At 43.9% G+C, this 15,128-nt stretch overlaps 1 protein-coding gene across 1 annotated transcript in view; it reads left to right on the forward strand.

Annotated features, from left to right (window-relative positions):
- The window catches only part of LOC121272247, a 131,606-nt gene that overhangs the window by 22,928 nt on the left and 93,550 nt on the right, over positions 1–15,128 (forward strand). The window contains exons 7-9 of the mRNA XM_041178776.1: positions 78–140; positions 7,491–7,553; positions 10,273–10,341. Coding sequence (XP_041034710.1) covers positions 78–140; positions 7,491–7,553; positions 10,273–10,341 — 195 coding nt within the window. The remainder of the gene's footprint in view (positions 1–77; positions 141–7,490; positions 7,554–10,272; positions 10,342–15,128) is intronic.

Here is a 15,128-nt window from a genome sequence, read left to right on the forward strand (position 1 = left end):
CTAAATTGCTAGAGGGGATGGTGGGAGAGAAATATGTTGTGTGCCTTGTAGTTACCCAAGATGTGATTTATTTTCAGCCTCCCATTGATCCCTTGCAACGTATTCGATTTACGAGGAGCACATCTAAGAAAGTGGCAGAGGTAAGTTGCCTATTGAACTCGTGACTCCCTTCTTAAAGAAACTGGTCGTTCAGCCCAGCTGCTCCATGTTGATCTTTATGCTCCACAGCAGCCTCTTTCCACAATGCTCCTTCTCAGCCCATCAACCTATCCTTCTATTCCCTTCTACCTCATGTATTGTCTAGCTTCCCCTTAACCACATCTACACTATTAGCCTCAAGTTTTAAAAGTTATTCGTTCATGGGATATGGGCAAAGTCCACATTTGTTGACCATTCCTAATTGCCCATAGACTGAGTGGCTTGCATGGCCATTCCAGAGGGCATTTAAGAGTCAACCACATTGCTGTGGGTCTGGAATCACATGTAGGCCAGACCGGGTAAGGATGGTAGATTTCCTTCCCTAAACCATGTTAGTGAACCAGTTGGGTTTTTATGACAATCAATGATAGTTTTGTGGTCACCATTACTGAGACTAGTTTTCAATTCCAGATTTTGCTTTTTATTAATTGAGTTTAAATTCCACCAGCTGCTGTGGTGGAATTTGAACCCATGCCCTGAAAGCATTAGCCTGAGACTCTGGGTTATTAGCCCAGTGAAATTACTACTCCCTGTGTTAGTGAGTTTCGCATTCTCACCACTCTCTGGGTGAAGAGGTTTCCCCTGAATTCCTGATTGGAGTTATTGGTGATATAAAATTATGAATTATAGTTTTGGCCCCCTCCACAATTGGAAACAACTTCTGTACATCTGCCCTATCAAACCCCTTTATAACATTAAAGACCTTTGTCAGGTCACCCTTTCGTCTCTTTTCTGGCGAAAAGAGATCCGGACTGTTCAACAGCTCCCGATGGGTATAACCTCTCTCTTCTTATATCATTTGAGTAAACTTTTTTTTGGACTTTCTATATACTACTTGTAATCTGGAGACCAGAGCTCTTCACAGTGTGGCCTAATCAAAGTTTTGTACAAGTTTAACAGAACTTTTCTGCTTTTCAGTTCTCTAGTTATGAGCCGCAGTGTTTTGTTTTCTCTTATGATTAGATTGACATTTAGTGATTTCTGTATTTGTGCCCCAGATCCTACTGCACCTCTATCCCACTGAGAGAATTATTTTCCAAGGAGTATGTGGCCCCCTTATGCTTGCTAACAAAAAGTACAGCCTCACACTGATCTATTGTGAGGAGAGGCACAAAGCATAACCTTGTTGTTGCAATAAGTACAGAGTAGGCACGCTTTCACTTTAGAAGGGAGACTGACAGGTGCAAAGTATTTATTAATGGGGAGGGTGATGTAAGTGTGTAGTGAAGGGAACGGAGTCAGCACAGGGAACCTAGGAGTTGAGGACTTACCACTCTGCATCAATCAAAATGGTAAATACAATATTGGAGAGACACAGCTTTAAAAAAGTGGTGTGTAAGTTTGTCGAGGATTTACAGTGCATTGATAAGTGCTCACTCTGTGGTCGCCACGCTTCAAAAGGAGTCATAGTTGAGATTGTTGCAAAGAACAAGAGTGGTCCTAAATGTAAATGTAATTTCCGATGTTCCTTCTTGTAAATGTAATCTCTGAGAGATTAGAGAAGCCTAAACTTTACAGCCTTGAGAGTAAGTGGTTAGGAGGGCCAAATGGAATAATTAGAAATACATTTATATAATGCTTTTCTTGACCACTGGACACCTCAAAGTGGTTTGCAGCCAATGAAGTACTTTTTGAAGTGTAGTCACTGTTGTGCTGTAGGAAACGTGGCAGCCAATTTCCGTGCAGCAAACAGCAATGTGATAATGACCAGTTAGATAATCTGTTTTTGTGATGTTGATTGAGGGATATATATTGGCCAGGACACCGTGGGTAATTCCCCTGCTCTTTTTTGAAATAGTGCCCTGGGATCTTTTATGTTCCTGAAGGTAGATGGGGCCTTGGTTAACATTTAATCTGGAAGAAGGCATCTCCAACACTCTAGTGTGGTAGTGCAGCCCTCCCTCAGTATCAGCTTTCATTTTGTGATCAAGTCCTGGAGTGGGGCTTGAACCCGGAACCGTGACTCAGAGGCGTGATGCTACCCACTGAGCCACAACTGACATGAAATCGCTTTAGCTATATCCTGCATATTGCAGTAAGCCAAGTTAAGCCATTAGGAAGCAGAGCATCAATTTATATATTTAAAACTGAGACATGAGAGTTTATTTTTTTCAAAGACTGCTAATTCCTTGGGATTGGCCGGGTAAAATGGTGGAATGAAGTCTTGGGTGGAGGTGGGTTCAAGATTCATGCACGAGGACATCCAGGTCCCTCTGCACTGAAGCATTCTGAAGTTTCTCTCCATTTAAATAATAAGTTGCCTTTTTATTCTTCCGACCAAAATGGATAACCTCACACTTATTCATCACCGCCCCGCAACTCCACAAGTCTTTATCTTGTGTATGAACCTCTTCTGTGGCACCTTATCAAATGCCTTTTGGCACCCCACCCACGCCCCACCTCTTCCAGCAGCGGCTGTGGGGTCTCTAATGTCCACCCCAGAGAGCAAGTGGTACCTCTGTTTTCAAATCTCACCCACAAGAAGGCACCGCCTTCAGTGTTGCGCTCACTCGGTACTGCACCGGTAGTCCGGTAGTGTCAGCCTGGATTATGGTGCTCCAAGGCTCTGGAGTGAGGCTCAAACCCACGACCTGCTGGCTTGATCCTATGCACTGAGCCGTAGCTGACATCAAAGGAAGCCTGCCAGTGCGAGACAACTGAGGGTGCAGCCCAGAAGATGCTGGCAATGCAGAGCAGCTTGAGGGGAGTGAACTTGCAGGCCAGAATGTAACACTGCTACTCAAGAAAGGATGCAGAAAAAAACAGGAGAATTACAGGTCAGTTAGCCTGACATTGGGTAGGTGCTGGAATCTAGTATTAAAGAAGTCATAACAATGCACTTAGAAAATTGGAACAAGTCAGTTTTTTTTACAGAAAGGAAATCTTGTTTGACAAATTTGTTAGGGGAAGGGGAGATAATGGGGAACAGGTAGATGTATCACACTAGATTTCCAAAATGCATTTGATAAGGTGCCACAAAAGAGGTTACAAAAGCAAGATAAAGGTTCATGGAGTTGGGGGTGATACATAAGCATATATACAGGGTTGGTTAACAGATGGAAACAGAGTGGGTAGAGATAAATGGTGCGTTTTGAAGTTGGCAGGCTGTGTCTCGTGGAGTGCTGCAAGGATCAGTGCTGGGGCCTTCACTATTTTCAATCTAAATGTCCTAGATACATTACTCTCTGTCTCTTCTTGTAAGTTTTTTGATGATACAGAGCTGGGTGGGAACGCAAGCTGTGAGGAGGATGCAAAGAGAGATAGACAGGTTAAGTGAGTGGGGAACGAGGTGGCAGATGGAGTATAAGGTGGGGAAGTGAGAGGTTATTCGCTCTGGTCTTAATAATAGCAAAGCAGGATTTTTTTTAAAGAAGTGTGAAATTTTTAAATGGTGGATTTTCAGAGAGACTTGGGTGTCCGTGCAAAAATACATTTAGCATGCAGGTGCAGCAAGCAATTCGGAAAACAAAGGGCATGTTGGCCTTTATTGCAAGGGGATTGGAGTACAGGAATAAAGAAGTCTTGCTGCAGTAATACGGAACTTTGGTGAGACCAAACCTGGAATACTGTGTGTAGTTTTGGTCTCCATGTTTCTCCATCTCCACAATACTGTGTGATTATTGATTTTATCCCGTACCAGTTTCTAGAAGTTTCCCCACCACTGAGGTCAAACTGATTGGCCTGTAGTTGCCAACTTTATCCTTGCACTCTTTTTTGAACAAGGGTGTAACATTCGTAGGTCTTCAGCTCTCTGGCACCTCCCCTGTGTCTAAAGAAGACTGGAAGAGTGGCACTAATGCCTCTGTAATTTCCACTCTCACTTCCCTCCTGCTCCTAAGTCCTATGTTCCTTCATGTCTTGGTATCATACTTTGTTTTATAATACTGCACTATATAAATATAAGTAGTTGTTATAAAGTGTGTCACCTCCTTTAGTCGGAAGACAGATTAGACTCTAAGCCAAATTTGAATTTCGCTTCTCCAGAATCATTGCTGCGTTTGAAAGTAAACTCGCTGAATTTCTGTGTAGGCCAGCAAGAGCCAGACTCTGCACTGCAAGGGTTCTGTTTGCCCACCGGAGGGGGAGGCACAGCTGGACGAGAAGCCTAAAATACAGTTAAAGTCACTAACCCAGGTTCAACTTCTATCCACCTCCATTTCTCAGCACCCTTGTCATCACACCATGTAATGGTCACTATTCTCCCATTTTAAAAAATGACACCCCGTGTACAACACAGAAACTGGCAACACTGGTTTTGTGCTGTTTTCGATGCTCCCCACGAACTCCATCTTCTCCGAACAACGTAACCGTCTATTCCTTTGTCCCTGGTGTGTTTATCCAGCTTCCCCTTAAGTGTATCTACACCTTTCACCTCAACCACTCCCTATGGTAGCATGTTCCACGTTCTCAGCACTCTGAGTAAAAAAGTTTCTCCTGAATTTCCTGATGGGATGTATTAGTGACTCTCTTATTTTCATGATGTATAAATGCTGCTAAATGGATCAGCCCCCGGATGGCTGAGATTGAGAACTCTCATGGGGGAATTGCCATGAGGGTCCAGCATGTTAAAGGTAGCAAACTCTGCAGCTAGGTCACTGCGCCACTTCCTAACTTCTGAAACACAAGATGTCCTGATTATAAGAGTTGCAGTGGATAGCGTCCCTGCCTCTGAGCCAGAAGCTCCAGGTTCAAGTCCCACCCCAAGACTTGAAGGCCAAGGATACTGTGTTGATAACATGGCCAAACAGGTTGAGTATCAACCTGTAGATCCTTGCAGGGGAGGACTGTTTGGCTGAGTTGTATGGCCAGTGTGGATCAAATTGGTGCCAGCAGCACTGGGTCTGATTCCTGTTCTGGCTGGGGTGGATTCGGGACCTGTCTCCTTGCCCTACCTGTGGAGAGATCGTGGTGCGGTGGGTCAGACCACCTTCGGGCAAAGAAATGAAGAAGGTGCCCTTGATCCCTTCATTTGAGGGGGCTCTGCTATTTATGCAGGTCCCTGAAGGCCTCTGGTGGAGGGAAGGCCATGGCTTCAGCCAGAGCGGCTGGTTTCAGCCTTTGTGCAGTTAGCACTGAAATTTTTGTTCAATTAATTCCTGAGATGTGGGTGTCACTATCAAGGCCAGCATTATATCCTATCTCTAATAGCCCTAAAGTGAGTGGCTTGCTGGGCTAGTCAGAGGGCAGTTAAGGGTCAGTCACTTTGCAGTGGATCAGATGTAGGCCAGACTGGATAAGCGTAGCAGAGTTCCTTCCCTGAAGGCTCTTAGTGAACCAGATGGGTTATTATATCCATCCAATATTTTAACGGACACCGCTACTGATACTAGCTTTATATTCCAGCTTTATTTTTTCAACTGAATTTAAATTCAAGACTCTGGGTTGCTCATCCAGTAATGTAGATGCTGACCCTCTCTCCCCCCCCAACCACATTCGGTCTTCGTGCCCCTGGGTTAAGCAGGAGAGAATTTAACCCGGCTTGGCATTCCTACATTGTTTTTCACTGACCCTATCTGATTGGTGTGCGTGAACACGAGGGTCAGGTTACAATAGGCCCAAGCTTGCCTGTGGTGCCTGCCACAGTCGAAGAGCAGTCATGCACTGCTTAGGCTTGCATGTGAATAATAATAGCCCTTTCGGGCAAGGCACTGAGAGTTGCCAGCATCCATGTGATGTATCCTAAGAAGAGTTGGTGCTTTAGGAGAACTTTATCTATGCTACAAGTATGTAGGGGAGTAAATTTATGAGCTTCATCCTAGAGTGTTGAAGAAGGTGACTGTAGAGATAGTGGATGCATTGGTGGTTACCTTTCAAAATTCTATCGATTCTGGAAAGGTTCCTGCAGACTAGAAAGTAACAAATGTAACCCCACTTTTTAAGGAGGAAGGGAGAAAAGTGAACTACAGACCTGTTAGTTTGACATTAATAGCAGGGGAAATGTTAGAATCTATTAAAAGGATTTGATAACTGGACTTTTATAAAGGAATGGTAAAATTGGGCAGGGTCTTGGATTGATGAAAGGGAAATCATGGTTGCCAAATTTGTTGGGGTTTTTTGAGAATGTTACTTGTAGCATAAATAAAGGAGAACCAGTGGATGTGGTGTATTTGGATTTTCAGAAAGCTTTTGATAAGACTCTACATAGGAGGATAGTGACACAAAATTTGGGTGCATGGGATTGGGGTCATATACTGATAGGGATTGAGAATTGGTTAACAGACAGGAAACAGAGTAGGAATAAACAGGTCACTCTCAGGTTGGCAGGCTGTGACTAGTGGGGTACCACAAGGACCAGTGCTGGGGCCACAGCTGTTCACAGTCTATTTAAATGATTTGGATGTGGGGAATCAAATGTATTATTTACAAATTTGCTGATCACACAAAACTGGGCGGAAATGTAAGTTGTGAGGAGGATTTAAGGAGGCTTCAAGGGGATTTGAACAGGCTAATTGAGTGGGCAAGTACACAGCAGGTGGAATATAATGTGAATAAGTGTGAAGTTATCCACCTTAGTAGAAAAGACAGAAAAGCAGAGTGTTTCTTCAATGAGGAGAGTTTGGGAAGTGTTGATGTCCAAAGGGACCTGGGTGTCCTTGTTCATGAATTACTAAAAGCCAGCATGCAGGTGCAGCAAGCAAATAGGAAGACAAAAAGTATGTTGGCCTTCATCGCAAGGAAATTTGAGTCCAGGAGTAAAGACGTTTTGCTGCAATTGCATATAGCCTTGGTGAAACCACACCTGCAGTAATGTGCACAGGTTTGGAATCATTATTGAAGGAAGAATGTACATGCCATAGAGAGAATTCATCAGACTAATCCATGGGACAGGGCCATTGTCTTGAGGATGATTGAGGAAACTGGAGCTTTTGCAGAATATGAAGTAATCTCATTGAAAACTTACAGGGAATGAGAAGGTAGATGTGGATAGGGTGTTTCCCCGAGTGGTGGGTCTGGACCCAGGGGACGCAGTCTCAGAATAAGGGGTAGGCCATTTAAGACTGCGATAAGGAGGAATTTCTTCACAGAGGATGGTGAATTTTTGGAATTCTCTCCCTCAGAGGGCTTCCTCAGAGCATATTCAAGACAGAAATCAATAGATTTCTGGATACTAATGACATCAAGGGATATGGCATTGAGGGAGATGATCAGCCATGACCTGTTTGAATGGTGGAGCAGGCTTGATGGGCTGAGTGGCCTAGTCCTGTTACTAAGTTGATAAGTTGTTAGAGGGGATGGTGGGAGAGAAATATGTTGTGTGCCTTGTAGTTACCCAAGATGTGATTTATTTTCAGCCTCCCATTGATCCCTTGCAACGTATTCGATTTACGAGGAGCACATCTAAGAAAGTGGCAGAGGTAAGTTGCCTATTGAACTCGTGATTCCCTTCTTAAAGAAACTGGCGTTCAGCCCAGCTGCTCCATGTTGATGTTTATGCTCCATTGCAGCCTCTTCCCACAATACTCCTTCTTACCCCATCAACCTATCTTCTCTTCCCTTCTACCTCATGTACTGTCTAGCTTCCCCTTAACTACATCTACACTATTAGCCTCAAGTTTTAAAAGTTATTCGTTCATGGGATATGGGCAAAGTCCACATTTGTTGACCATTCCTAATTGCCCATAGACTGAGTGGCTTGCATGGCCATTCCAGAGGGCATTTAAGAGTCAACCACATTGCTGTGGGTCTGGAATCACATGTAGGCCAGACCGGGTAAGGATGGTAGATTTCCTTCCCTAAACCATGTTAGTGAACCAGTTGGGTTTTTATGACAATCAATGATAGTTTTGTGGTCACCATTACTGAGACTAGTTTTCAATTCCAGATTTTGCTTTTTATTAATTGAGTTTAAATTCCACCAGCTGCTGTGGTGGGATTTGAACCCATGCCCTGAAAGCATTAGCCTGAGACTCTGGGTTATTAGCCCAGTGAAATTACTACTCCCTGTGTTAGTGAGTTTCGCATTCTCACCACTCTCTGGGTGAAGAGGTTTCCCCTGAATTCCTGATTGGAGTTATTGGTGATATATAATTACGAATTATAGTTTTGGCCCCCTCCACAATTGGAAACATAGAAGGGAGACTGATAGATGCAAGGTATTTATTAACGGGGAGTGTGACGTAAGCGTGTGGTGAGGGGAACGGAGTCAGCACAGGTAACCTAGGAGTTGCGGACTTACCATTTTAATTGGTGCAGAGTGGTAAATACAATATTGGAGAGACACAGCTTGAAAAAGTGGTGTGTAAGTTTGTCGAGGATTTACGGTGCTTTGGTCAGAGCTCACTCTGTGGCCCCTACGCAGTCATAGATGAGAGTGTTGCAAAGAACAAGTATGGTCCCAATTGTAAATGTAATTTCCGATGTACCTTCTTGTAAACGTAATCTCTGAGAGTCTAGAGAAGCCTAAACTTTACAGCCTTGAGAGAAAGTGGTTAGGAGGGCCAAATGGAATAATAAGAAATGCATTTATATAATACTTTTCTTGACCACTGGACACCTCAAAGTGGTTTGCAGCCAATGAAGTACTTTTTGAAGTGTAGCCACTGTTGTGCTGTAGGAAACGTGGCAGCCAATTTTCGTGCAGCAAACAGCAATGTGATAATGACCAGTTAGATAATCTGTTTTTGTAATGTTGATTGAGGGATATATATTGGCCAGGACACCGTGGGTAATTCCCCTGGTCTTCTTTGAAATAGTGCGCTGAAGATAGATGGGCCTTGGTTAACATTTAATCTGGAAGAAGGCATCTCCGACACTCCAGTGCGATAGAGCAGCACTCCCTCAGTATTAGCTTTAATTTTGTGATCAAGTCCTGCAGTGGGGCTTGAACTTGGAACCGTGACTCAGAGGCGAGATGGTACCCACTGAGCCACAACTGACATTAAATCGTTTTAGCTAGATCTGGAATATTGCTGTAAGCCAAGTTAAGCCATTAGGAAGCAGAGCATCAATTTATATATTTAAAACTGACGTGTGAGAGTTTATTTTTTTTGAAAGACTGCTAATTCTTGGGATTAGCCAGGTAAGATGGTGGAATGAAGTCTTGGGTGGAGGTAGGTTCAAGATGTGTTGGAGTGGTTGGCCTGTTGGGTGGAATGAACTAGAGGGATAGGCTTCTCGGACTTCATCATCCGTTATTTCTTCCTTCCTTGCAGACCAACCATCGCTCCCTTACCTTTAAGAAGGAAAGTTCCCCTCTTATCCCTTTCCTCAATTTGCTGACTCTTGCAGGGATTTCAGTCAGTGTCAGTGTATGTCCCCCAATGCCGCATTCAAGTGTCGTTCCTCACCTGAGACCAGGCAGCGAGTGTCAAGAGGCTACTTGTTTGTGGTGAACTCGACCTTGTCCTCACCCGGCAGCTTGTGGCCCCTGAATGGTGATAGGAGGAAGGAACCCTGGGTGAATGTTCCTCTGCGCCCACAGCCTCCCTATTACTACCCTAGCTAAGGTCAGCACAAACCAGGAACAAAATTCACCACTGAATATAAATACTGTAACTACCTTTGTTGCTGGATATTGTAAGTTTGGTGTGGAGACTGAACGATGAGTAAAGCAAGTGATTCATTCTTGCACAAGTCCGTTAGGAAACAGTTCCAGTGCTGTTATTGCAAAATTGCAGCACCTACAACATTTGGTTAATGTAATATTCACGGGATGTGGCCATCACTGGTGAGGCCAGAATGTGTTGCTCTTGAGAAGGTGGCGGTAAGAGATCGTTGCAACCGGTGTGGTGTAGGTACATCCACCATGCTGTTAGGAAGAGAGTTCCAGGATTTTGACCCAGTGACAGTGAGGGAACTGTGATATAGTTCCAGGTCAGGATGGTGCGTGGCTCGAAGGGTAACTTCAGGGATTGGTGCTCCCATGCTTCTGCTGCCCTTGTCTTCTAGATGGTAGAGGATGCAAGTTTGGGAGGCGCTGTTGAAGAAGCCTTGGTGCATTCTGTGGAGTGTAGGCACTGCGTCCGCTGTATACTGGTGATGGAGAGAGCGAATATTATGAAATATTGTGATAGTTTCCTACTCGTTTATTGACAGATATTTAATCCCAATGAATAGTTCCTTTTCTGTTTTCAGACGCCCAGCCAACCATCTGGATGCAGTAATGGAGCTCCAACGATGCCATCATTTGTGGAAATTCAAGAGGTATGGTTGGGCTGAGGAAACTTATTGCATTGCTGTAACATTCTCAGAATTCAGCAGAGATCTCAGTGTTTCAGTGGCTACAATGGGGTGAGGAAGTGACGTGGAGACCTTAAGACCCCAGGTTTTTTGCGCTCTTTTCTGTGTTCTGAGTTGACCAGATTGGCAGTAGTGGAGTGGGGTGTTCATTAATGAAGGCTTTAGCACTCGTGGATTAGGAAAGGAAAAGTCAGCCAGGAGTTATTCCGGATTACCATCATTAGATAAGAACACGACAAATCAGCACAGGAGTAGACCATTTGGTCCCTCAAGCCTGCTCCGCCATTCAATAAAATCATGACTGATCACCTTGTGTTTCGATTTCCACATTCCCATCTAACCTCGATAACCTTTGGTTCCCTTGCCTAACAAGCATCTACCCCCTGCAGATAGATACATTCTATCTACCTCCTCCTTTAAAAATATTCAATGACCCCGCCTCCATCACCTTCTGAGGCAGAGAGTTCCAAAGTTGCACAACCCTCTCTTAGAAAAAAATTTCTCCTCATCTCTCCTAAAAGGGCGTCCCCTAATTTTAAAACAGTGCCCCCTAGTTCTGAACTCACCCACAAGAGGAAATATCCTTTTGACTTCCACCTTATCAAGGCCGTTCAGGATTTTGTATACTTCAATCAAATCACCCCTCACTCTTCTGAATTCAGTGGAAACAAGCCCAGTCTGTCCAACCTTTCCTCATAAGACAGCCCACTCATTTCAACAATCAATTTAGTAAACCTCCTTTGAACCGCCTCCAATGCATTTACATCCTTCCTTAAATAAGTCCAAAACTGCACACAGTATTCGAGGTGCAGTCTCACCAATGCCCTGTATAACTAAAGCACAACATCCTTATTTTTACGTTCAATCTCTCGTAATAAAGGATAGCATTCCATTAGCCTTCTTCATTACTTGCTGTACCCGCATACTAACTTTTTGTGACTCATGTACTAGAACTCCTAGATCCCTCTGCACCTCAAAATTAGACAGCTGTTCTCCATTTAAGTAACAGTCTGCTTATTTGTTCTTCCTGCCAAAGTGAACAACTTCACATTTTCCCACATTAAACTCCATTTGCCAGAGTTTTGCTCACTCACTCAACCTATCTATATCCATCTGCAACCTCCTCATGTCCTCTTCACAATATACTTTCTTACCTATCTTAGTGTCATCTGCAAATTTAGCTACCATGTCTTCGCTCTCCTTTTCTAAGTCATTGATGTAAAAGTTGAGGCCCCGTACAACCCCGTGGGACTCCACTCGTCACATGCCAATCAGAAAAAGACCCATTTAAGCATATTCTCTGCTTTCTGCCAGCCAGCCAATCTTCTATCCATGCTAATATGTTAACCACTATACCATGTGCTTTTATTTTCCATAATCTTTAATGTGGCACCTTATCAAATGCCTTCTGGAAATCACGTCCAGTACATCTGCAGGCTCCCCTTTATCCACTGCGCGTGTTACTCCTTCAAAAAACTCCAATAAATTAGTTAAATTTTCCTTTCACAAAACCAAGCTGACCCTTCCCTATTGCCTTGAGTTCTCCTAAGTGCCTTGCTATAACCTCCTTAATGTTCGTTTCTAATAAGCTCCCCACGACAGACGTCAAGCTAACTGGCATATTTTCCTGTTTTCTGCCTCTCTCCCTTCTTGAATAGAGGGGTTATATTCGCTACTTTCCATTCTGATGGAAACTTTCCAGAATCTGGCGAATTTTGGAAAATTAACACCACATCAACTCCCTCAGCCACCTCTTTTAAGAACCTAGGATGTGGTCCATTGGGGCCCAGAGACTTGCCAGCCTGCAACCCCATCAATTTACTCAGTACCATTTCCCTAGTGATTTCAATTTCACCTTTCTCCTGTTCACCTCATGATTTGCAGCTATTATTGGAATGATTTTTATATGCTCTATAGCAAACACAGAAGCAAAATATTTGTTGATTTCTTCTGTCATTTCCTTATTACCTACTGTTAACTCCCCATTGTCACTCTCTAGAGGACCAACGCTCACTTTACTTACTCTCTTCCTTTTTAAGTACCTGTAGAAACTTTTAGTATCTGTTTTTACGTTTCTAGCTAACTTCCTCTCACACTCTAATTTCTTTCTCCTGATTAACATTTTAGTCATTCTCTGCCATTCTTTATATTCTGTCCAATCATCCGTCCTGCCGCTTATCTTTGCAGAATTGTAAGCTTTTTCCTTAAGTTTGATGCTTTCTTTAACATCGTTAGTTAACTACAGATGGTGGGTCCTCCCCTTAGAATTGTTCTTTAAAGTGGAATGTACTTATTCTGAATATTTTGAAATATCCCCTTAAATGTCTGCCACCACTTCTTTATTGATCTATGCTCTAGCCTATCCTGTTCACTTCAGCTAGCTTGGCTTTCATCCCCACATATTTGCCTTTATTTAAGTTTAGGGTACTAGTCTTAGACCTGCTCTTCTCCCTTTCAAACTGAATGTAAAATTCAATCGTATTGTGTTGCTGCTACCTAAGGGTGCCTTTACTCTGATGTCATTCATTAATCCTGTCACGTTACACAATACCAAGTCTAAAATAACCTGCTCTCTGGTTAGTTCCAGAACATGCTGCTTTAAGAAACTATCTGGAAAGCATCCTAAGAACTCCTCATCCAGGCTACTACTGCCAATCTGATTTTTCCAGTTTGTGTAGATTAAAATCACCCATGATTATTGCTGTCCCTTTATTACAAGCACCCAATATTTTCTCTTGAATGCTTTGCCCTACACTGTGGCTACTGTTAGGGGGCCAGCAGACCATTCCCACTAATGACTTTTCTCCCCTACTATTCCTCATCTCCACCCAAACCGATTCTACATCCTGATCTCCTGAACCAAGTTCATCTCTAACTATTGCACCGATGCTCTCTTTGATTAACAGTGCCACCCCTCCACCTTTACCTAGCTTCCTATTCTCCTTGAATGTCATGTACCCTTCAATATTAAGGACCCAATCTTTGTCACCCTGCAGCCACGTCTCCATAATTGCTATCAGATCATATTTATTTACTTCAATGTGCGCCATCAATTCATTAATTGTGTTATGAATGCTACGTGCGTTCAGGTAGAGAGCCTTCAGTTTTGTCTTTTTGTTACCTTTGTAACATCTAGTCTTGACTGTTGATGTATTCTTAGTTTTTTTTCTCTCTGTCCCTTCCTGCCATTCTCTAACTCTCATTTCTCATATTACTATTTTGCTGTCCTGTCTTGACTCTACACCCTGAATTGCTACCTCTACCCAAACTTGATCCCTCACCCCTGTTGCTCAGTTTAAAGCCCTCTACTTCCCTAGCTATGTGATTTGTGAGGACACTCATCCCAGCATGGTTCAGGTGTAAACGGCACAGCCCCCACTTTCCCCAGTACTGATGCCAGTGCTCCACAAACTGGAACCCACTTCTCCCACACCAGTCTTTAAGCCACGCATTTGCCTCTCTAATCTTATTTGCCCTATGCCAATTTGCACGTGGCTCAGGTAATAATCCAGAGATGATTTAATTTGGTGCCTAGCTCCTCATACTAACTTTGCAGAACCTCTTTACTAGTTCTACCTATGTCATTGGTACCTGGATGGACCACGACAACCGGATCTTCCACCTCTCACTGCAAGTTCCTCTCCAGCCCTGAGCAGATATCCTGAACTTTAGAGCTGGGCAGGCAACATAGCTGTTTGCTGCAGAGAACAGTGTCAATCCCCCTACTATTCCCTACTACCACTACATTTCTTTTTGCTCCCCTCACTTGAGTGGCTTCCTATACCACAGTGCCGTTGCCAGCCAGCTCATCTACCTTGAAGACTTTGCTTTCTTCCACACAGGCTGTGAACACCTCAAACCTGTTTGACAATTGCAAAGTCTGAGGCTCCTCCACTATTGTCTGCTTGGTCCCATTACCTGCCTCATTGACAGTCACATCCTCCTGTCCCTCACTGCTGACCAAAACAGATGTGACTGTCTTCTGGAACAAAGTACCCAGATATTTCTCTCCCTCCCTTATGTTGCACAGTACCGGCATTTCGGCTTCCAGATCAATAATCCTGATCCTCAAGCTGCTTACGTTTCCTGCAGGTTTGTTTGTCATGGATTGCCTTGGCGCCCAAAAGCTCCCACATCTCACAGCTGCAATATAACACCTGTCCCGCAATTCTAACTTATGTTATTTACACTTTAATTACTTTCTTCCTATGTATGCTACAATTTACTGCCTTTATTGAATGCTAGTACCACTGACAACTGAGGTTATATGCTTCATAACTGCAAGGTATGTCTTTGCACTCTTTTATCCCCTGTCTCTGCTCTCCTTGCGATCTTTTATCCTGTGCCTCCACTCTCCTTGCGCTCTTTACCCTGTATCTCTGCTCCCTTCATGCTCTTTTCGCCTGTGTCTCCACTCTCCTTGCGCTCTTTTCTCCTGTGCCTCCATTCTACTTGCGCTCTTTTCTCCTGTGTCTCCACCCTCCTCGCACTCTTTTCTCCTGTGTCTCCACTCTCCTCGTGCTCTTTTCTCCTGTGTCTCTGATTCCTTCGCACTCTTTCCTCCTGTGTCTCCACTGCTCTCTTCGCGCTCTTTTCTCCTATGTCTCCGCCACTCTCTTCGCGTTCTTCTCCTGTGACTCCGCCGCTCTCTTCGCGCTCTTTTCTCCTGTGTCTCTGCCGCGCTTTTTTCTCCTGTGTCTCCGCCACTCTCTTCGCGCTCTTTTCTCCTGTGTCTCCACCACTCTCTTCGC

The sequence above is a fragment of the Carcharodon carcharias genome, chromosome 33 (assembly GCF_017639515.1).
Source record: "Carcharodon carcharias isolate sCarCar2 chromosome 33, sCarCar2.pri, whole genome shotgun sequence".
In the NCBI taxonomy this organism is placed as follows: domain Eukaryota; kingdom Metazoa; phylum Chordata; class Chondrichthyes; order Lamniformes; family Lamnidae; genus Carcharodon; species Carcharodon carcharias.